This window comes from Helicoverpa zea, chromosome 9 (genome assembly GCF_022581195.2).
Source record: "Helicoverpa zea isolate HzStark_Cry1AcR chromosome 9, ilHelZeax1.1, whole genome shotgun sequence".
Taxonomy (NCBI): domain Eukaryota; kingdom Metazoa; phylum Arthropoda; class Insecta; order Lepidoptera; family Noctuidae; genus Helicoverpa; species Helicoverpa zea.
In genome coordinates, this window is record NC_061460.1 from 9897410 (window position 1) to 9920920 (window position 23511).

At 36.4% G+C, this 23511-nt stretch overlaps 3 protein-coding genes and 1 long non-coding RNA gene across 5 annotated transcripts in view; 3 read left to right on the forward strand and 1 right to left on the reverse strand.

Annotated features, from left to right (window-relative positions):
- Positions 1-357: 357 nt before the first annotated feature.
- On the reverse strand, positions 358-2811 carry LOC124633433 (deoxyhypusine hydroxylase). The gene is made up of 4 exons (XM_047168648.1): positions 2436-2811; positions 1698-2021; positions 1226-1415; positions 358-742 (listed from the first exon to the last, which is right to left on the reverse strand). The coding sequence occupies exons 1-4, from the start codon at positions 2713-2715 to the stop codon at positions 622-624; spliced, it is 915 nt and encodes a 304-aa protein (XP_047024604.1). The 5' UTR covers positions 2716-2811; the 3' UTR covers positions 358-621.
- Positions 2812-3388: 577 nt separating this feature from the next.
- On the forward strand, positions 3389-6942 carry LOC124633399. The gene is made up of 3 exons (XR_006984739.1): positions 3389-3577; positions 6504-6569; positions 6851-6942. It is a non-coding gene; the product is annotated as an uncharacterized LOC124633399 (long non-coding RNA).
- Positions 6943-8197: 1255 nt separating this feature from the next.
- On the forward strand, positions 8198-12490 carry LOC124633398 (globin-2 A chain-like). Its single transcript, XM_047168596.1, has 4 exons — positions 8198-8345; positions 8625-9078; positions 10349-10577; positions 11920-12490. The coding sequence occupies exons 2-4, from the start codon at positions 8924-8926 to the stop codon at positions 12043-12045; spliced, it is 510 nt and encodes a 169-aa protein (XP_047024552.1). The 5' UTR covers positions 8198-8345; positions 8625-8923; the 3' UTR covers positions 12046-12490.
- Positions 12491-16990: 4500 nt separating this feature from the next.
- Positions 16991-23511, forward strand: part of LOC124633379 (cytoglobin-1) — a 30988-nt gene continuing 24467 nt past the window's right edge. Inside the window, exon 1 of one of the 2 annotated variants that reach the window (XM_047168572.1) lies at positions 16991-17123. The gene's annotated coding sequence lies outside the window, so the exon portion shown is untranslated. Of the gene's footprint in view, positions 17124-22745; positions 22876-23511 lie in introns of those variants that run through there. The other variant, XM_047168571.1, reaches the window with a different exon arrangement.

The following is a 23511-nucleotide window of genomic DNA, read 5'->3' on the forward strand; positions in this document are numbered from 1 at the left end:
CACGTGAAGAGCATAAAATATTAACAACATAATTTCTTCAAAATGATTACTGTACAATATAAAATTTCTTTAAAAAATATATCACTGTCAAAAATGTTTACACAACGGATGTTTTCGAACATTCTAATACAAAATTCGGATATAAAATGTTGAAAATAAACTATAACTTACATTTTATTACTATTGGATGTTAAAAAATAAATTGGAATACTTGCAAGCAGGTTTATAAAACCGCTAGCTCCTATAAATATTGATTGAAACAATATTTTCAGTCACTTCAGCACAGTATAAAAACTTTTGTCATAAATGCCGTCCAAAGTTGGTCAAAACTCGGAGTTATTCAAAAGAAAAACAAAATATCAAAAACTAGAATTTATTTACAAAAATACTGGCATTATAATAAATATTGTATGATAATCAGAATTCGCCATCCAACAAACAAAAATGCAAAATTAAAATAATATAATAATCATCTAGTTTGTCTGGTCTGTATAAAATTTACCACTGGGCTAAATATTCGCCACAATATCAAAACACTGTCAACATAATTCTTTGAATTTTAGGTTCCAACAATGTTGTATATCAAGTGAAAAAAATAAACTAACAATTAATAGACAAGTATCAGCCTTCAACGGTAAGCAAGGTGTTAGCATATTGGAACTCCGGACTGTTCTCATATTCAGACATGTCCAATGCCACTTCACAGCTTTCACGAACAACTGGGCGAGGGTCCTTTAAGTACCTGAAAATGTATTTAAAATAATGTATTAGAAAAGTTAAAATATATATGGAGTAGTTTACAGAATTCACAAGACATTATTCAAAATGTAGCCTGCTTAATTCCATGTTAATTCTGTAAATAATGGTAAAATGATTCCTTTGACTGCACATGCTTGTAAGCATGCTTAGAATTCATATACAGACAAAAAACTTGAGCTTTCAATGCTTAAATAATACACATCCTATTTTTATAATCTGAGACATTCAGAAGCCAGTAAGTCTGACACCAGTTTAACCAAGGGGTATTGGGTTGCCTGGGTAACTGGGTTGAGGGGGTCAGATAGGCAGTCACTTCTTGTAAAGCACTGGTACTCAGCTACATCAGCTTGGAGGATGATGAGAAGACACTAGACTTGTTTTGCTTAGCAACAGCCTAACTTCTCCCAACACATTTTCAACATTATTTGGCCTTCTAAAGATTCAAATAAATACAATATGAATTTACCTCTGCAAAACCTCAGTGCATTCTTTGGTGGCAATAGAGCCGAGAGCCTCAGCAGCCTCGTGCCTCACCATCTCATGTTCATTTGTGTCTTCTAGAGTCTTTGTCAGGAAGGGCACACTGCGCTCGTCCTGCATCTGACCAAAGACAAATGCCACCTCATGTCTGAATAGGGCACTGGATGCTTTGAAACCTGGAAAAGCCATAATACAATGTTAAACATTATTGTAATCTATGACAATGTAATAAGGTAAAATCATTTTTTGTTTGTACCCTAAAAGTTCTGAAACTGAACCAATAATTTGAAAATTCTTTAACAGCTAGCTGCAATATACCTGACTAACATAGACTATATTTTATCTGGGAACAAGCAATAGTTCCCATAGGATGCGAGTGATGTCTCCAGAATTACATTGTTTTGTTTTCAATATCATAAGAAATATTTTTAACATCAATAGGTAAAAAGAGAGCTCACCTTCACCCAAAGCGTTGATGCTTTCAGTAGTACCCAAGTTTCTCAAACTAAACATAGCTCTGTACCTCTCAAACAACGTCTTTGTCTCATCAATAAGAGTGTTCTTCAAGTTCTCTACATCACTCTCACTGCTCGGCGGTGCTGGGTCTATGGATGTAAACAAACTCTTTGATAGATTGGCCTCCTTAGTGGCTTCATTGGCAACCCAGTTCAACCTCTGTAATGCAATTTGACAGGTCTCTGCCACTTCAATTGCGGGGTCATTCTGATACTTTTCTAGAAGTTCTCGGAGTTTCGGGTCCCCGATAGCTCCTAATGCTTCACCTGGAACATGGCAGAAAAAAATATTAGGCTTCAACATTACATTAATTGATTTTATTGTTTCTTTTATAAAAAAAACAACAGCATTATAATCAAAAAGATGTCGATCATTGAATAGCTTCTTACATTAACAGTTTTACACAATAATGACATCATGAGAACTTCAAGTAAGGATTGTACCTACCAATAGAAGGAAAATGAACTAAACCACACATGCAACTTTAAATAGCTGCAATATGAACAAATATCTATTTATTGAATAAATCTTGAGACATGTAGTGACATGTAGAATCTTCATGTAGAGTGCACTTCATGGAAAAACCATGACTCACAACCCCATGCTTACATGCACTAACTCACGTATTCATTATCACATAATTTATCTCAAGCATTTCAATAACAATGATAAGGACCGACCTGCCTCATGGCGTACGATGGGATCCTGGGTTTTGTCTTCCAGCACGCTCCTGAGCACCGGGATCGCCCGTTCATCCTGCATCTGACCCAAGCAGTAGGCTAATTCATGCTTCAACAGCACAGATTCGTCGACAAAACATTGACTGATACACTCGATAGCGGCCTCGCCTCCCAAGTTCCGCAGCGTGAATAAAGCACGGAATCTCTCCTTCATAGGCCTCGACGGATCGTTGAGGACTTTTCCAATATTCTTCACTGCAGATTCGCTGGCTTTTGCCATTTTGTAATATTTTTATGAAAGAAAACAAAACAGAATCGCTTTCTCGTTCAAGTCAGAGAAACAACATGCGGTAATGACAGTGACAGCGGGACAGCAGTCACCTATTCAAAACGTTCAAAACTGACATTGACGTCAAAGATGACGTTGTTATAATACAAAATCGGATACCTTTACAACATTATGCATACCATCTAAAAGTTTAATCTAGATATCGGATATCGGTGACTTTTTAAGCTTCTTGATTTGTGCAATCAACCACATGTATGGCATGATTTTTTCCTATTCTGGAAAACCAATTCACACATCCAAATAACACTAAACGTCCTTCCACAAATTTCAATTGGTATATTATGTGTGTGCATCCGATCAAGGCCGATGTTACCAGACCTCTAAAATTATCCCACTGTAACCACACAAAAAATATTTACATTCTATATAAACCTATGAAATGCAATAGAAAGCTATACTGATAGTTGAAAGATGAATACTGTTAAGTTATAGTAAATCACACGTTTGATTTCTGCATTTACCATTCCAAGCCCTTTATATATTGTTATTTGTTACTAACAATATAAAGTTGCAATGAAAGTTAGGTGTTTATCCACATATGACCTTTATTTTAATCATGTATCTGCAACCGGTTTATACAAAGGTACGCAAAATCTGTCACGTCTCCGCTACTCGAAACTCGTAAAATGCAATAAAATACAATGAAATCCATAATCGTAGATCAAGTTCCAACTAGGTACCAGTCTATCGCGGTCATTCAGTCCAAATGCTCTTGCGTCGAAAAAAGATAAGAATTTAATATTCAGTATTGGATATCGGTAGTTAAAAGTGACAATAAATATTGGACTTATTGGTAAATAATAATGTCTGAGTACCTAATCTTTTTTTCGTATGTACATTAAAGTAGTAAAACTTTTTGCGAAAGAATGTTTGCAAGTGCGTGACATAATTAATTTCCGTTGTTTTTTTGGAACACAAAAAGTGCTAATCAAAATATTGGTTAAACCTTGAACTTCAGTTATAATAAATTGAATGTTATTGTTAAAGTCATTGTCAAGTCAAGTGTTTATGATAATACGCTTTTGTACCTAATCATTTTAAATAATAATGTACTTAAAAACAACATTAACTAGATAGAGAGATAAGGCCGGTTTACACTTTGCGAAGTGTGAAGTGATAAGTGTTAAGCGTTAACTTTAAGGCCGGTTGACACTTTGCGAAGTGTGAAGTGATAAGTGTTAAGCGTTAACTTTACGCGATAAGTCTCAAGTGTTAAGTAGTCTTTTCCATCTCCGTTTACACAGTGTTTAGGAAGAAGCTCATAGTGGTACTGTCCGTTGTGCATAGTGTCTCTAGAAATGGAAGATGAACAGAGCCTAATATTGAGACAAATAATTAAGGAGATTGTATCTGTTGTGGTATCTGATATAGAAAATGAACTCAATTTTGAAATCGGGAATTCCCATCGCTTCACTCAGTTTCAATAGGGCCGCATCTCTCAACTGTTTGTTTTTAAATTCTGCGCACTTTACATTGTATAGGCATTCAAACTTTATGTATTCTTGTACGAATTTTAAAGTATGTTGTTCCGTCCACTTCATTTTCGCTTTGAACTTGACACTGCGCACTTAACACACACGTATTTACACACTGATTAGTATAGGCAAATTGCGAGAGAGGGTAGTAGAAAAGTTGAGAGGGGGTAGTCACTTAACAACAAAAATAGACCTTGATTCTATTCACTCGCACTAATCAATAAGTACTAATCGCACGTATCACTTAACACTAATCACTTTACACTTCCGTTCACACCTTGATTACTAAACACCTGCACTAATCACCTGCAGTGTTAACTTAACAAAGTGTAAACCGGGCATTAGGCGATAAGTCTCAAGTGTTAAGTATTCTTTTCCATCTCCGTTTACACAGTGTTTAGGAAGAAGCTCATAGTGGTACTGTCCGTTGTGCATAGTGTCTCTAGAAATGGAAGATAAACAGAGCCTAATATTGAGACAAATAATTAAGGAGATTGTATCTGTTGTGGTATATGATATAGAAAATGAACTCAATTTTGAAATCGGGAATTCCCATCGCTTCACTCAGTTTCAATAGGGCCACATCTCTCAACTGTTTGTTTTTAAATTCTGCGCACTTTACATTGTATAGGCATTCAAACTTTATGTATTCTTGTACGAATTTTAAAGTATGTTGTTCAGTCCACTTCATTTTCGCTTTGAACTTGACACTGCGCACTTAACACACACGTATTTACACACTGATTAGTACAGGCAAATTGCGAGAGAGGGTAGTAGAAAAGTTGAGAGGGGGTAGTCACTTAACAACAAAAATAGACCTTGATTCTATTCACTTGCACTAATCAATAAGTACTAATCGCACGTATCACTTAACACTAATCACTTTACGCTTCCGTTCACACCTTGATTACTAAACACCTGCACTAATCACCTGCAGTGTTAACTTAACAAAGTGTAAACCGGGCATTAGAGTCAAGTAGTCGATATCTTGCATCGCTACTTCAAACAACAGTCAATTAATGATTATTTGTCAATCAACTTCATATAAAGGCCGGTTTACACTTTGCGAAGTGTGAAGTGATAAGTGTTAAGCGTTAACTTTACGCGATAAGTGTCAAGTGTTAAGTAGTCTTTTCCATCTCCGTTTACACAGTGTTTAGGAAGAAGCTCATAGTGGTACTGTCCGTTGTGCACAGTGTCTCTAGAAATGGAAGATCAGAGCCTAATATTGAGACAAATAATTAAGGAGATTGTATCTGTTGTGGTATCTGATATAGAAAATGAACTCAATTTTGAAATCGGGAATTCCCATCGCTTCACTCAGTTTCAATAGGGCCGCATCTCTCAACTGTTTGTTTTTAAATTCTGCGCACTTTACATTGTATGTATAGGCATTCAAACTTTATGTATTCTTGTACGAATTTTAAAGTAGACGGAACAACATGTTCCGTCTACTTCATTTTCGCTTTGAACTTGACACTGCGCACTTAATGCCCGGTTTACACTTTGTTAAGTTAACACTGCAGGTGATTAGTGCAGGTGTTTAGTAATCAAGGTGTGAACGGAAGCGTAAAGTGATTAGTGTTAAGTGATACGTGCGATTAGTACTTATTGATTAGTGCGAGTGAATAGAATCAAGGTCTATTTTTGTTGTTAAGTGACTACCCCCTCTCAACTTTTCTACTACCCTCTCTCGCAATTTGCCTATACTAATCAGTGTGTAAATACGTGTGTGTTAAGTGCGCAGTGTCAAGTTCAAAGCGAAAATGAAGTGGACTGAACAACATACTTTAAAATTCGTACAAGAATACATAAAGTTTGAATGCCTATACAATGTAAAGTGCGCAGAATTTAAAAACAAACAGTTGAGAGATGTGGCCCTATTGAAACTGAGTGAAGCGATGGGAATTCCCGATTTCAAAATTGAGTTCATTTTCTATATCAGATACCACAACAGATACAATCTCCTTAATTATTTGTCTCAATATTAGGCGCTGTTCATCTTCCATTTCTAGAGACACTATGCACAACGCACAGTACCACTATGAGCTTCTTCCTAAACACTGTGTAAACGGAGATGGAAAAGACTACTTAACACTTGAGACTTATCCCGTAAAGTTAACGCTTAACACTTATCACTTCACACTTCGCAAAGTGTAAACCGGCCTTTAGTTTATTCTATTTTTGATTTCGAGTTGTCTATGGAATCTCCAAATAAATTAAATGAATTGAATCTCCTTGCAGGTAGGAATACCTACATGAGGTCGTGTTGTGAGTGGCTTGCAAATACAGATGACCTTACGCTAAACCGTGTGGGTATTGTGTAAACCCCTCTTGTTTACTTATCTGTGGGCTGAATATCTGGTTATGCGACAAATGCAAAAGCCATAATCACGTTTAACGCCCACCTAATCATCATCCTCCGTAAAGGCCCTTCGTGTCAGATGAAAGACGTCCACTGCTGGACAAAGGCCTCCCCCAAGGCTCGCCACTTTGCTCTTCATAGGCTCTTCACTCACTGGTTACTAAATAGAGCTTCTACTCGCAAATGAACATATGACAACACAATTGATATCTTTTATTTCTTTTAGGAATCCTAACAAATGAATATAAAGTAGAGCATCTCTGGCAACCAAAGGTGTGAACACGAAAACTTTCTACCAAGCAACGACGAGAGGCAAAGAAATCAAAACACTACTAATCACCTGCAGTGTTAACTTAACAAAGTGTAAACCGGGCATTAGAGTCAAGTAGTCGATATCTTGCATCGCTACTTCAAACAACAGTCAATTAATGATTATTTGTCAATCAACTTCATATAAAGGCCGGTTTACACTTTGCGAAGTGTGAAGTGATAAGTGTTAAGCGTTAACTTTACGCGATAAGTGTCAAGTGTTAAGTAGTCTTTTCCATCTCCGTTTACACAGTGTTTAGGAAGAAGCTCATAGTGGTACTGTCCGTTGTGCATAGTGTCTCTAGAAATGGAAGATCAGAGCCTAATATTGAGACAAATAATTAAGGAGATTGTATCTGTTGTGGTATCTGATATAGAAAATGAACTCAATTTTGAAATCGGGAATTCCCATCGCTTCACTCAGTTTCAATAGGGCCGCATCTCTCAACTGTTTGTTTTTAAATTCTGCGCACTTTACATTGTATGTATAGGCATTCAAACTTTATGTATTCTTGTACGAATTTTAAAGTAGACGGAACAACATGTTCCGTCTACTTCATTTTCGCTTTGAACTTGACACTGCGCACTTAATGCCCGGTTTACACTTTGTTAAGTTAACACTGCAGGTGATTAGTGCAGGTGTTTAGTAATCAAGGTGTGAACGGAAGCGTAAAGTGATTAGTGTTAAGTGATACGTGCGATTAGTACTTATTGATTAGTGCGAGTGAATAGAATCAAGGTCTATTTTTGTTGTTAAGTGACTACCCCCTCTCAACTTTTCTACTACCCTCTCTCGCAATTTGCCTATACTAATCAGTGTGTAAATACGTGTGTGTTAAGTGCGCAGTGTCAAGTTCAAAGCGAAAATGAAGTGGACTGAACAACATACTTTAAAATTCGTACAAGAATACATAAAGTTTGAATGCCTATACAATGTAAAGTGCGCAGAATTTAAAAACAAACAGTTGAGAGATGTGGCCCTATTGAAACTGAGTGAAGCGATGGGAATTCCCGATTTCAAAATTGAGTTCATTTTCTATATCAGATACCACAACAGATACAATCTCCTTAATTATTTGTCTCAATATTAGGCGCTGTTCATCTTCCATTTCTAGAGACACTATGCACAACGCACAGTACCACTATGAGCTTCTTCCTAAACACTGTGTAAACGGAGATGGAAAAGACTACTTAACACTTGAGACTTATCCCGTAAAGTTAACGCTTAACACTTATCACTTCACACTTCGCAAAGTGTAAACCGGCCTTTAGTTTATTCTATTTTTGATTTCGAGTTGTCTATGGAATCTCCAAATAAATTAAATGAATTGAATCTCCTTGCAGGTAGGAATACCTACATGAGGTCGTGTTGTGAGTGGCTTGCAAATACAGATGACCTTACGCTAAACCGTGTGGGTATTGTGTAAACCCCTCTTGTTTACTTATCTGTGGGCTGAATATCTGGTTATGCGACAAATGCAAAAGCCATAATCACGTTTAACGCCCACCTAATCATCATCCTCCGTAAAGGCCCTTCGTGTCAGATGAAAGACGTCCACTGCTGGACAAAGGCCTCCCCCAAGGCTCGCCACTTTGCTCTTCATAGGCTCTTCACTCACTGGTTACTAAATAGAGCTTCTACTCGCAAATGAACATATGACAACACAATTGATATCTTTTATTTCTTTTAGGAATCCTAACAAATGAATATAAAGTAGAGCATCTCTGGCAACCAAAGGTGTGAACACGAAAACTTTCTACCAAGCAACGACGAGAGGCAAAGAAATCAAAACACACAGCCGACCAAAAAGAAAATACAAGGACTGTTCGCTACAATCGAAAACATCACAAACCTTTGTGGTTGTTTATGCTTCGTTCAAATTATCGCTGGACCGCACACCAACTGTTTATCCTTTCCCAGAATATCTTATAAGCCCCCAAAAGAACACCAAATATTTTAGTAGTCGAGTATTCTCCAACTTCTGGAAGTATGGGTGAGACGTTCAGCCGCTGGTGGTGGGGCGGGGACCCGGACCAAATAAATGAAATATCTGGCATGTCATTGAGGGATGTTTACAATGTGCAACACTCCTGGAAGACGATTCATGCAAACCCCTTGGATAATGGATACCTGATGTTTTTTAGGTTTGTAAAAGGTTCTTGAAATTTAGCTTAGCTTAATTTTTGAGCTTAAATCTAATATAAAACACTAGAAGAAAAAGGAATATAGAGTGTTTAAGCTGAAAACTGCTGAAGGTATACCTATATGTTAGTCTCATATGATCCTACCGTCGTACCCTAATTTGCCGTCTGACGACCTGCACATATTTACGCTTGGATCCGGAAATGTCAATTAGATATTAGGAAAATTAATTACCGTTAAAAAATAATCATGATCAGGCACTATACCTCTGAATGAATGTAGGTACACTATACCTCTAGTATTGATCAATAAAACTATTAATTAAAAAAAAAAGGTTGCACGGTCATAACAAAAAAGGTTGTAAGTAAGTGTTAAAGCTGGCCGTCTCTGTCGAAAAAAATGTGAGATGCCATTTGTTTTTTTTTTTATAATTTATTTTTCTTAACTTAAAGGCTGCATAATAAAGTTTTGAAGAAAATCGGCCAGGATCTTGCAGCGTAGTTTCATTTTGGTATTTTACCTTTTTGGTACCTATTTATTTCGGATCATTATATAATTTATTCATTGTCAAGAATATAGCACTTTTTTTTCTTTTGATTTTGGCATATTTTTATGTAACTTTTTCAAATAATTTTAAGCATTTTTTTAATCGAAATCTAATTCCATTTGTTATTTTACATTTAGCTATTAAAAACTGAAAACTAAAATAATTTCATAAATAATTATCTTACATTTTGCACAAATCTAGAGATCGTAGCAATGTATTCGTGTAGAGTTACGTGACAAATAAAGTACCTAAGAATGACCTATTATGCTTTGTGACTAGCGAATGCAAAGGTAGTACCTATTCAGCATTTTGTATGTCTTTATATTTCCTTAACTGGTTTCCTTAAAGCATTTAAGTGCACATAATCTTTGGCAAATGTAAAAATTGGTGGGTAAATTGTTCTCAATTCTGATACCTAACTACTACCATTTTTTGTTAAGTTGAGTGAGTAAGAGTGGAGACGCAACACGTATTTCACACATTTTATACACATTTTTTATAGGTACTTAACAGAACGCATTCAAGCAAACAAACAAACTGTAGCTTTATAATATTAGTATAAGAATAAATAATCGTATAGTATCTGCCTAACTACAAAGGTATGTTTTGAAATGCTGACCGCACAACAACTTTAATGGAACATTATTTGCTTATATGCGAAAAGCCATGAAGGGAAGGTGACCCTAAATCGCGAAGCTGATTCCAATTACACATTTTTCTCACAGACTCTTCGAAGCAGACCCAGAAACGAAGACTTTCTTCAAGATCCTAGACAATGCGAGGTCTGAAGCCGATATGAAAGCGAACGTGAAGTTCAAAGCTCACATCCTGAACATTATGGGGGCACTCAACAACTCCATAGTAAATTTGGACAAACCTGAAGTAGTAGTGGTGTGGATGGAAAAACTCGGATCCGCACATCAAAAATTTAATATCCGGGAACGACATTTTTGGGTGAGTTTTTGGTTTCAGCAAGGAACGAAGGATATTATAGATATTGTATGTAGAATACTTAGTCGTCATCTACTTTTCTACTTTTCTACTGACCTGAACTATGTTGGGGTCGGCTTCCAGTCTAACCTGGTGCAGCTGGTCATACCAGTGGAGGCATTTTACTTGATTTTAAATGGAGCGACTCCATGGTCTTAACTCCTCAACCCAGTTATCGGGCAAATGATAGGTACCCCTTTGTAAGACTGGTTGACAGTTTCTTTCTTCTGACCTTCCGTGATGACTGCTATAGATGTTTAAATGACTGCTGGGACCACCTATCTAGTTGATTTGCCCTCGTGACTTTTAGTGAGTGTAAGATACGAACACTAATTTTTGCTTTCGTAGTCTGATATCAAAGGAACAATCGTGGGTGACATTATTTTGAAATACGATCCTCAGATGATAAGCTGGGTACTCACTTAGCAGTGTAGCACGTAACGTATCAGATACGGTATCAACCTGCAAGTGGGTACGGCTCGTCCACGGTCCTCACGAGCACACTGCGAGCCGCCTTTGTGTTCGCAGTGAAACCGCCACTCGGCGGCTTGCAGCGGGCTCGTGCCTACGTACTCACTTGATACCGTATCTGATACGTTACGTGGTACACTGCTAAGTGAGTACCCAGCTATAGATATAGAATATTTTGGCACATACATTAACATCGTGGTGGCCTATTGGGTAAAGGACCAACCTCTCAAGTATGAGGGCGCGGGTTCGATCCCAGGTCAGGCAAGTACCAATGCAACTTTTCTAAGTTTGTATGTACTTTCTAAGTATATCTTAGACACCATTGGCTGTGTTTCGGATGGCACGTTAAACTGTAGGTCCCGGCTGTCATTAAACATCCTTGGCAGTCGTTACGGGTAGTCAGAAGCCAGTAAGTCTGACACCAGTCTAACCAAGGGGTATGCCCGGGTAACTGGGTTGAGGAGGTCAGATAGGCAGTCGCTTCTTGTAAAGCACTGGTACTCAGCTGAATCCGGTTAGACTGGAAGCCGACCCCAACAGGATTGGGAAAAAGGCTCAGAGGATGATGATGATGATTAACATGTATGTGCGTTACATGAGAAAGTGTAGATCGTCATAGCAATAGGCAAACTAAATGGCATAGAAAAACTCATTAGAAAAACACGATCCTACGTTAATTACATACTTGCAAAGTAGGTAGAGTTTGCTTTATCTCTTATGATTTTTATTCTACTTTCACATTTAACTGCCCTAGAAATTAATACCAATCCTACACATTTTAGTCATTCTTTTTTAGTTTTTGGAGAACCTTCTAAAACATGAAATTTTATTTCAGGTGTTCAGAGATGTCCTGGTGAACATTTTGCAAAACGATCTTAAGTTAAGTGAGCCGATCGTGAAGTCTTGGGGCAGATACGTCACCTTCATATATAGTCATATACTACCGAAATTGTCTTCATAAGCTGCACTAATTGGCAAAATAGCTCAACTTTATTATATTTTTGCACATTTACTAAGGTCATCTAGTCTAGAGACGCGTCCTTTTTTTGGGTCGAGATCAATCAAATAGTTTTTAATTTATATCACATTGAGTATTTCAGCCAGTATTTTATATACCTATCATAACATAGTTCTGCTATCATGGTCTAAAAAAATTAGTAACTTGCGGATGAAGCTGAACAAATAAGCGTGTTAAGACTAGGTTTGAATTTTCTTCCACCTCAATTTTTCGAAATATTTTTTTGTTTATTTATTGTAAAGGAAGGTTTACCTTTTTTATAAGTTTTGACTCGGATTCATTAAATACCAAGAGTATTGATAATTACATAAACATTTTATATTTGACTGCATAATTATCTGCAATACATATAATCCTAATTTTTTTAATAAATTGTGATTTATTAAAATCGTTGTGTTTCTTTTTACCAACGACAAATGAAAATGTAAAACCAAAGGGTTTTATATTTTTCCCTTCGCCTACCCTTTTACCAATTTGTTATTAGAGAGGTTCTTGTTTCACCAGATGCAGTGAGTAGGTACCAGTGTTTTGACAATCCGATGAAATAAATCGAGAAATCTCTCGGTTAAAATTCAATAGAGGGGTATAAACATTTTATGTAAACAATTGGCATGTATTTATGTACATAATGTATTAATGATTGACACAGAGTTGACAGTGATTTGTCGACAATGCATATTAGGACAGTTAACGAAATTTAAATTCTATTAGCGTTGCCGTATTAATTTTGCAAACCTTATTTTTTTGTACGAACGAACGTACGATTTGAGAATACGATAATAAGAATTGATTTCATCAAAGAATATTAATGTATTATTTTCAAATGTCAACTGCTTAATTCAAAACAGCTAATAAGTAGCTGTCCGTCTGTCGTTCTTCCACACCAAATTACTGAACCGATTTAAATGAAGTTTGGTACACAGACAATGTAAAGTCCGAAAAACGGCATACCTTATAACGGTGTGTTACAGGTTACAGCTGATACCTAATTGATAAATCTCTGTTATCTCAAACAATTCCATTTTATCGTTTTAATCTGTAATAAATCGTTATCTCGCTCTTCGCTTTCATTTACCTACCTAAGTAGGTACTCAACATGTGTTTTCTTTCTAGGTACTTAATAGTGCATGATGAACGGAGCCATTACAAAAAACAACAACAAGCAAAAAACCTCATTTCAATTATTAATTTCGGTTATGTATTTTCGTACTACAACTATGAATAATTTCCCAATTTTAGCAATCACTTAGCACTTCCAGAATCACTTTATAAGTAGTAAGTATTGTCTTGGACTATCTCTATGTCCTGTAGGTACCATATCTACCAAAGAATGGCGAAAATGTGCAGAAAATCTTGGCATTCCATGAGGGTTCCTGACAATGTATAGCACAATGTAGTTCAAGGTCGTTCCATTGTTCCAAAGTCAAGGTTGTTCAGCGACAAATATTTGTGCGATACACATGCGTCTTTGTTTATGCCTATTATTTTTATTATTAAATCAAAGGAGCCTGAATATATGTACTTTTTGAACGACAAAGAAATACAAGGACAGTTTGAAAAAGTTTTTGGACTTTCTCCCGAACCTATATTTTTGCTGGGAACAAGAAATCGTGCAAAAAAATCTGCAGCAACACATGTCTGTCTGTTTGGTTTCAAGAGTCTTTCTTCAATGTTATAATAATTCACATAGGTATTTATTCTAAATCAGTGGTTCCCAAACTTATTTTGTCTACTGCCCACTTTGAGAATAAATATTTTTTTAGCGCCCCCCATTTTTTCACCTATTTAAAAACCACTATAATTTCAAATTAAATTAATTAATTATTGTGACCTATATATGTTTATTAACGGAGAGTTCTAAACGAAACTTTTACTATAACCCGCAACTTGAAACCTGAGCGCAGGTAGGTAACATACCGCGGCGTTTAGGTCTCAAGTTGACTCTTACAGTGGCGGCGTAGCATCGGGTGGCACCCGGGGCGGACTACCTATTGAGCACCCCCCCAAAAAAACGACAAAATATGGTGCAATATGGTCATTCATGGTGCTTTTGCCTGGTTTAACATAAAGAAACCGGAGACAGATCACTGCAAACTTTTGAAGCGCTAGCGAAGCCAGCCCGTAATTTTTGAGTTTTGGGACATAATAGAACCCAAACATGTTTTATAAAAACCAGTTACAAGTGAAAAAGCAGCGAGCGCGAAATTTTTGCGTTTTGGAAGAGTAAAGTACCAAAACAAGTTAAAAAAAACCGCGCAAATTGTTTAGTTTTGGGGCACAAAAGTACCTCAACAAGTGTGGAAAAAAAAACACTGCAAAGAGAAGAAGCCGCGAGCGCAAATTTTTTGATTTTTGGGACGCAATGATACCTAATGAAATTAGAAAATAGTCACTGTTAAGTGAAAGGCGCAAAATTTTTTGACTGACTCAAAGGGCGCAGAATAAACCAGAAATGTCGAAAAAACTGTTTTTTTTTTAATATAACTTTGAGGAATTAATTTAAGTAAACCGGGAAAAAACATAAATAAACGAGAAAGAGAGGGGTGACAGCCGGACTGGCACCCCTCCAGTACCGCCTCGACGTCATGCCTTGTTTGCGCATGCACTGTTGTAGTTTTGTTTAAAATTTGAATAATGAAGTGAACCTAGGCTTTGCAGATTGGCACCCTCAGTGACTTTCTCTTCTGCCCGTGCCATCCTGGTCGTACAACTTGAACCAGCCGACTGATACAAGAATTCACAATTCGGGTTATTTAACAAAAACTTGTTAAAACATGATAGATATCTACGAGTACTAATAACTATCAAAATGCGAAAGTGTGTCTGTTGCCTTTTTATTTGTTTGTTTGTGTCTACTTTAATTACGAAACGGAGCGACCGATTGACATTGACATGATTTTTATTTTTTCTATATTCAGTAAAATAGGACAGATATATGAACTACGTGGAGAGAAATATAGAACCGAGTCTGAGCAATCTTGTAATTCATATTAGTTGATGTTCACAAGTCGTTGTCTAAGAGGCCTCCTAGCTAAATAAAATTACAAATCACCCCCCAGGCCTCTACACAACGCCCCTATTTTCTTTCTGGGTCTCTTACCGCCCCCCTTGAGACCTGCAGCGCCCACAAGGGGGCGTTATCGCCCACTTTGGGAAACACTGTTCTAAATAAATATAAAAATACTCCAACAAACGTTTTCCTAGTCAATTTACTTCATATTAAAATACGCCTGATATTTCCCCGTTTATAATCCATATCGTGTTCCGACCAACCCTCACAGCGTAGGGACGGCATTAGCTATCGGCATCCCATCCCCTGAGACTTCATCTAATTACCCGTCACGCACTTACTACATTAGCCAGTAAATATTTGACATGCAAATGAGCGTGCCATATTTGTGTTAAACTAATATTAATTACATTACTGAATTCTCTGTTGAATCGTTAACATACGCCATACGCACCTCGACCGTTAAAGACCCTTCCCCATAATCTATCTGCCTGTGTGTTCCGTACCAGGGATAGGAATTTAACATTACTTACTGTTACAGCCTTTTTTTTCACTACTGGGCACAGGCCTCCTCTCACACGGAGAAGGATTGAGCATTAATCACCACGCTTGTTTAATGCGGGTTGGTGATTTCAGACTATAGTTCAGGTTTCCTCGAGATGTTTTCCTTCACCTTTTTATCAGCCATTGGTGTCCAAGATATACTTAGAAAGTACATACAAACTTAGAAAAGTTGCATTGGTTTGCCTGACCTTGAATCGAACCAACACCCACATGCTCCAGAGGTTGGTTCTTTTACCCACTAGGCCACCACGACATAACATGATATTACTTGTATGGGGTTAATGTCAAAATTCTATATCTAATGAGCATTTCTACAGATAGATACAGTATTGGGAACGGCCGTAAGGGTGCGAAAGACAATTGGCTGTTTAGTCTGTGATCCAAGGTGTAAATAGGTTCGTATTAGCATCGAATAAGTTAGTGCCAAGAGACTTACCTACATAACTTTATCCTAAGTCTAAGCAGGTGTATCTGAATTAAATAGCCATTGTGCCAGTTATGGTTTAGCCCTGGCTTACTGGCAAGCCCATTGCCTTCAAATGGCTACAGATTTACACTGCAAGCTACTCAGGTACATCATCTGCCTAACCTTTTCAAAACTATGTTGGAATCGGCTTCCAGTCAAACTAAATGCAGCTGAGTACCAGTGTTTTACATGGAGGGACTGTCTGAGCTTCTCAACCGGGCAACTTTATATCCCTTGGTATAACTGCTTGGTCTTGTTTTACATCCACACCACACTACTCGACATAGAATCGAATGTTGCGACTACCTACTTAATTTTTATCCTGAAACAAACTCTATGTTTTGACATAAAAAAACACTACATTGTTTCAGTCAACTAACATGGATTATCCGTGAGTTTAATAAAGGTAAGTATAAAAACTAGGTTCCTGAATCCCAAAGGGGTTCCTATTAACTTACAATTGTGACCGGAGGTCGTCGACTTCCTTTCAAAGCTCGTCAGTATTCTGCGCAAGTAACCACATAGTGTGACAAACACGGACGAAGAACAATACTTCATTAGTAGATATAAATCGACGATTAGTCTTCAAGTGCAGTGCGCTGCACATCAAGTGGTATTTTATTATCTTTTATAATTTACATCGTAATGCATTGGCAATTTAATGTTATTGTTTATTGGTGTACAATGAGTACCTACTACTGTTTGTAAGGTAGTGTAGTTTAGGTACCTATATCGTTAAACCTTAGGTAAGTATGAGTACTATTATCACAATGACGTTTGAGTATTTACCGTATTTCTCGCATATTATGGCGCAGTTAGCCAGACAGCTGCTAGAAGATGAAAGTGAATGAATATATGACTCCCGACGAGTATCCAATATTTAGGTATTTGTTGTAAGGCACAGTTTCACTGGTTGCCAACAAAGTGTCAGTTAATTTTGTCCGAGACCTGTGAAACCAAAAGTTATAATTTATCTGTCAGGTAAGTGCCTGATAGGCTACCAGTAACCGGTAAAACTACCATAAATATTACAGGTGAGTATAATTTTAAAATTAGAATTTATGACTTGAGTACACAGTTTAGTCTACGCAGGTTCTATTTAAATACAAAATATTATTTAAGAAGCTGTATTAATGCGTCATATTCAAAGAAAACAGTGTGAAATAGCAAGACAATCGCGTGAGGTGTCTAGTCGTACAACTAATAGGAGATTGTGCTAATATTTGCGGCGCTTCCTACACCTGAAGACCGGTTTACTATACATATTTGAATAACTAATGCGACGCAGTAATCTTATATTATTTAAAGAAGACTAATCTGAAACTTAGTTGTGTTTGGAATAAGGACTAATTTAGCTTAGCTTTTTGTTTAAAAAAAAGATGTTATGCTTGCATGCTACTTCGATGACGACGCATTGATAAAGGTGATTCCCTATTTCTAAACGTATTAGGCAGTTGCAAATAAAATACGCAGAAACTCACTAAACTACTCTATTTCACAGTTTTAACTTTTGCCTTTTTGAGTATTCTTAGTTTAAGGTATGTTAAAAATTCATTTTGATAACCTACTGGTTACGGCAGCTCGATCTCCGTTATTTTATAAAGGCTGTGGTGTGTCGTTTACCCTATAGTGAGTGTGTATGAATGATTCAATGCTTCGAATTTGACTGCCGACACTTACCTACCTTGGTATCCTAACTTTTTTATAGATTTATCATCAATATGGACCACCTTTAATTAGTAATTAGTAAAATAAATATAAGAACGTATTTTTTTTTTGTAGTGACAATATAACAAAGCATGGCACTCCATTTTTCGTGTCAGTTTTTTCAAAAGGTGAATTAGCGTTAACCACCATTTTTTTTTTTTTTTTTTCAAGTGACATACCTAATAGTAGATCTGTCTCTCTCATGTCACATAGGCATTATTAAAGTGTCAGGCGTCATATGTTTTTGGAGAGAATACGTCATTTGCGGTCGTGTGAACTCCTAATTTTAATAAAACCAAGGTTATTTTGTAATTGTTTTTGTATACACGGTATACAAAATATGGAGTTAGAGGAATACTGTATCTATGGATAGAGTCAAGTAACACTAAACTTAAGGGGTACGTCTAAGCACATTCCCACTTTGTCGTAAGTTCAAGTAGATAGCGTTGACAACTGCAGATAACGTAGTTGTTATATAATAGAATACGTACTACACAGCCTGACTGACCATAACTTATTTAATTTCAGCTTGTTATTAAGAAATAGAGGAACTCTCTAGCGTTGTCCCATATTGACCTTAAAAATGTAGAGGATATTGTGCTTTGCACACCCGACTCCTAATAAAAATGATGCAATAATATCTACTTCCCAAAAATATCTATGATATTCGAACCCAAAATAAAAGCTTATAAAATCCTATTGCGACTAACCTCTTCGGAAATTCCATTGCAACACTTCGAAGACACATTTACGATGCTTCGGAATGATAGCAACATTCAACAGATTACTGTTTTATGTTTATGATTGCGTCTATATATTTTATTAGCCAACTAAATCTAAATATAATATTTATCGATTAGTTCAATTTTAATGCAGGTATTCGCTAATCTAAACTAATATTATAATCATTAAAAAATGTTTTTTTTTACTCTGTAGGCTTCGTATCTATTGAACCTATTTTAAAAATTATTTCACTAACTAGCTTTTGCCCGCGACTTCGTTCGCGTGGAATAGTGACTTCCGGCAGATTTATGGTTTGACCAATAGATGGCGGTATATGTCCGGAATAAATTTTATTTTTTATTTTTGTATTTCTTTGTAATAAAAACTATCCTATGTCCTTTCTCAAGTTCCAGACTATGTCTGTACCAAATTTCACACAAATCAGTCCATTAGTTTAGGCGTGAAGAAAAGACAGACAGACAGAAAGACAGACAGACAGACAGACAGAGTTACTTTCACATTTATAATATTAGTTAGGATGAAAAGTCACAACATCGACAAATCATAAAAGTCTCTACACACTCTACAAAATTATTAAGTACAGTAACTTAGTTTAACCAATCATTATCAGAAAATATCTTTAGGTAGGTTGAAATGCAATAAAAATTTTATTTGCAAAAAAATCTACAAAAGGAACATTAAATTACATGTATAATTCCTAACACAATGAACCGATATAGGTACTAACCATGGATACAACAAATCCATTTCTATTATGCCAGTACCTATTGTAACAGTAAACCAAGTAAGTGAGTTTATGATTAATTTATAAACCTCGGTCGAACTAATGCGGACTACACTACGCGGCTACGAAACCGCTACGAGCCGTAGGGCTGTCTACAAGTACGTAACCCGTTACTAATCTATACATATAATAAATCTGTAAAAAAACTGTGTCTGTACATTGAATATATTAAAAAAATATTAATTGGGTGGGGTTTAGAAACAGTAATGGAGCACAAATCCAAAAAAATAAATCTGTCTGTATGTCTGTATGTCTGTATGTCTGTATGTCTGTTTGTTTGTACACGCTAATCTTCGGAACTACTGGACGGATTTCAATGATTTTTTCTTTGTTGTATCAGTATTAAGCCTGGTCAACATATAGGCTATAATTTATCTTCAAAACTTGAAGACCTGATGCAGAACACCAACAGACCAACAAAACTATAAGAGATACCAAAATGGTGCCATAGCAAAAATTGTTTCATGTGATGAGCATTTTCAGCTGAGATAATAAATTTTAAGATCTGTAACACCTGATGTGGAACCCCAAGAGCCCAGCTTCTCTGTACCATATACAGGTATGACGTTTTAGCAAAAGTTGTTCAACTTGATAAGCACTTTCTATTGACTTATACAAATTGAAGATCTAAAACACCTGATGTGGAACTCCAGGGGCCCAGCTAGACTATAGCATATAGAGGTGTGACGTTTTAGCAAAAGTTGTTCAATCTGATAAGCACTCTCTGTTGACTTATAAAAATTGAAGATGTAAAACACCTGATGTGGAACCCCAGGAGCCCAGCTATACTATAGCATATATGACGTTTTTGCAAAAGTGGTTCAATCTAATAAGCACTCTCTATTGACGTATATACATCGAAGATCTGGAACACCTGATGTGGAACTTCAAGAGCAATACTACACTTGAAATGTATAGAAACGAATGTTATGAAATAGGTATGGTGACACAAAACCGACGATTATCCCTTTATACACTATAGAAATATGAACTCAAGGACAATCCCCGGTGGACGTCGTTAAAAAAAGACAATCCCCGGTTCTGTGCTATACCATTGCTAACTGTGGATGAAAACTACTTGGGCTATTGTGAGGGGATGCTAATGGACTAGGAATGGGGAAACTACGGGAACTATGGCACCTGCCGATGACAATGTATTAGATACATGTAAAAATTGCAGGTGGAGACTTCGCCAGCTCACTTACTGTACAGATCAGTCACTGAATAGCAACAAGAGGGCAACAGGGACATGAGCGGCTGAAGTGTGAGAATACCTCGGCGGATTTTAAACGCAGATTACGCGCTCCCTGTGGGTCACTTACCACGAGGCATCCTCCGAGCAGGGCTACTAACCCTGCTCTAGCGACTCCACTCTGGACGGCTAAGCCAAGCCAGAGGCTTGAGACCTACCCCCGTCATGGTTCACTCCGACCGGCCGGAGATGGGGGCAGTATACTCTCCCTGGAGAACTCAGTAAATATAGCCCCGCGGGGTAGCTACTCCCCGTCATCAGCCTCAGATGTCCTGCGGTGCTTATAGCTCATTATTATTGTCGTTATTATCTCAAGAGCCTTTATCCCAATTATGTTAGAGTCGACTTCCAGTCACGATGCAACTGAGTACCAGTGTTTTACAAGGAGCGACTGCCTATCTGACCTCCACAACCCGGTTACCCGCTCAACCCAACACCCCTTGGTAAAACTGGTCAGACTTACTGGTCTGACTACCCATAACGACTGCCAAGAATGTTCAATGACAGCCGGAACCTACAGTTTAACATGCCTTCCAAATAACGGTCATTGGTATCCAAAATATACGTAGAAAGTACATACGAACTTAGAAAAGTTGCATTGGCAGGTACTTGCCAGACCTGGAATCAAAGACGTTCTCTACCCTATAAACCACCACGACTTCCACTAAGTCACCACGACTTTGTTATCTATTTAATGTTTTTTACGTAATAATACGTGTAATATTTTTGCCACACACAACTTAAATGCGGACTAATTAGAATCACTACTTTTATCCCTATGGTCGCGTCTATTGCGGTTCAGTTCTCAGCGTTTTGTTTAGTCTGCTGTGCTTTTGCCGTTGAAGTACAAAAATAAAATATATGTAACGTTTCTAATGCGTATTCCGTTGTTTTCAAGTCAACGGGCTCTTAAAATTCAATATCAGACGATTAAGATCTTTGATTTTGCTGACCCCGTAGTCGCTGGCATAAGGGACAGGATCCGCGTACGAAGTCGCGGGCAGAAGCTAGTTGAAAATAAGTTTTTAATGTACTTATATTAGATATCATTAAAGGATGCTCCTTTATGTAATTAAGATTTAATTGAGAGTAAAGTTTTAAAGAGTTTTTTTGTCTTCTAATTATAACCTATGTTTATTATGTAATATTGAATAGTTCAATGAGAAATTAATAAGATTACCCTAAATTTGATTGTGATTAAAAAAGTAAATTAGGACCACTCTTTTTACATAGACCAAAAAACTAAGAATTATTATGTTCCCAGTAGTAGACAGATAATTGGTACAAACACCTAACCAAATATGCTTAATTAAATCTTTATTTCTTATAAATAAAACTCTTAGTTTACCGTAAAAACAATTTCAACCATTGAACTATCTCAATAACTATAAATAAATTCATTAAATTGATTCGAGTAATACTAAAATATTGAAACCTTATGACCATACATGTACGGTAAGTAATTTAAAACCAGTAAATCTTAAGTACCTAATAAACATCGACACATTAATCGTTTATAAAGTCAAGCCCATTATGACATACAAGCACAATTTTAAACAACAATACTACAATCGTGACTAATAAAGTCTTAATAAACTATTAAATTACAATAACTATATATTAAATTGTAAATTAATGTTACTTGTGAGATGACGGCAGACAAAAGAGTGTGGAAGAAGAAAATATGCTGCGCCGACCCCAAATAGAAAAACGGAATAAAGGTAGAAGGATGATGATGATGAACTATATTTTAAAAATATAGTAATATAGGAGTAGCTAATAAAATACCAATAACTAGTAGCCCCATATTATGCGCTTCGCTAAATAAATATAAATGAAGAACCCTTTGACTGATTTTGTGCCAACTTCACACAAACCATTTACTAAATAGTCCGAACGAACCCTAAACATTTGGTTTGAATAAGTGAGTCCGTTCTTGAGTTTGAAATTGGAACGAAAAGTGGCATTAATTTTTATAAATGTACATAGATATATAGATAAATTGTTCATACACCCGTACAATTAAAAATCATTCCCATACATCCATCGTATTATTTTGTTAGGGCTCGCATGGGCGGGCGGGAGGCGGGCGCTGGTAAACAAAGTAAAGTACGGCCACGACAGTACCGTAGCAAACACGGCCCGTGACGGACGTGTCACATAACCGAACGTCAAATACTATATTACATATTACACGCGAAAAACGCGCGCGTAAAAGTTCAAACGACTATTGAATACCGTGACCCGTAAGTAACAATTTTACATGTGATTCTTACAGGTTAATTTGCAGTTTTTTATATAGATTTGAAGTATCGAAAGGGTTGAGTTTTGAGTGAATCGCGGAATTTATTATACCAAGTGGATTAACGCTCGAGCCGTCGGGAATCTAAACGACAATGTATAAATAGCTGTTGAATTGTATTTTATTGGTTAAACTACGTTTTATATATTTTAAAACGTCGATTTCCTTTCAGTTTAAATTAAATAAAACCTATTTAGTTTCGAGCTGCGGCTGAAAAGTTTTGTATTATTTTAGTAAAGAAGTGTGTCTTATCGTAAATATTATAATGTATCTAACATGTGAACTGTGCGGAGATAAGAGTATTTATTGACTTTATCAGAAACTCTATTTGTGTATGTATCTAATCGTCAAAACAAAATACGTACGTAATTATATAGAAACGTCATTTCTACATAATTGGCATTATATAATGTAATTCCAAATACAATATTTTAAATATTTTACTATAATTTCTAAGATTTTCATACCATTCGACAATTTTACATTCACATAACTGAAAAAAAAATATATTTTATTTACATACAAAATAATTAAGTATAATAAAGTGTATCCCTTTTTCGTTTCTTAATTGAAACTAAGT

Excerpts from the sequence above, each read along its gene's own strand:
- LOC124633433 (XM_047168648.1), bottom strand. The coding sequence starts at position 2,715 with ATGGCAAAAGCCAGCGAATCTGCAGTGAAGAATATTGGAAAAGTCCTC. Across the intron at positions 2,022-2,435 it reads CATCGTACGCCATGAGGCAG|GTGAAGCATTAGGAGCTATC; the intron begins GTCGGTCCTTAT and ends GCCATGTTCCAG. Across the intron at positions 743-1,225 it reads TGCACTGAGGTTTTGCAGAG|GTACTTAAAGGACCCTCGCC; the intron begins GTAAATTCATAT and ends ATACATTTTCAG.
- LOC124633398 (XM_047168596.1), top strand. The coding sequence starts at position 8,924 with ATGGGTGAGACGTTCAGCCGCTGGTGGTGGGGCGGGGACCCGGACCAA. Across the intron at positions 9,079-10,348 it reads GGATACCTGATGTTTTTTAG|ACTCTTCGAAGCAGACCCAG; the intron begins GTTTGTAAAAGG and ends TTTTTCTCACAG. Across the intron at positions 10,578-11,919 it reads TCCGGGAACGACATTTTTGG|GTGTTCAGAGATGTCCTGGT; the intron begins GTGAGTTTTTGG and ends ATTTTATTTCAG.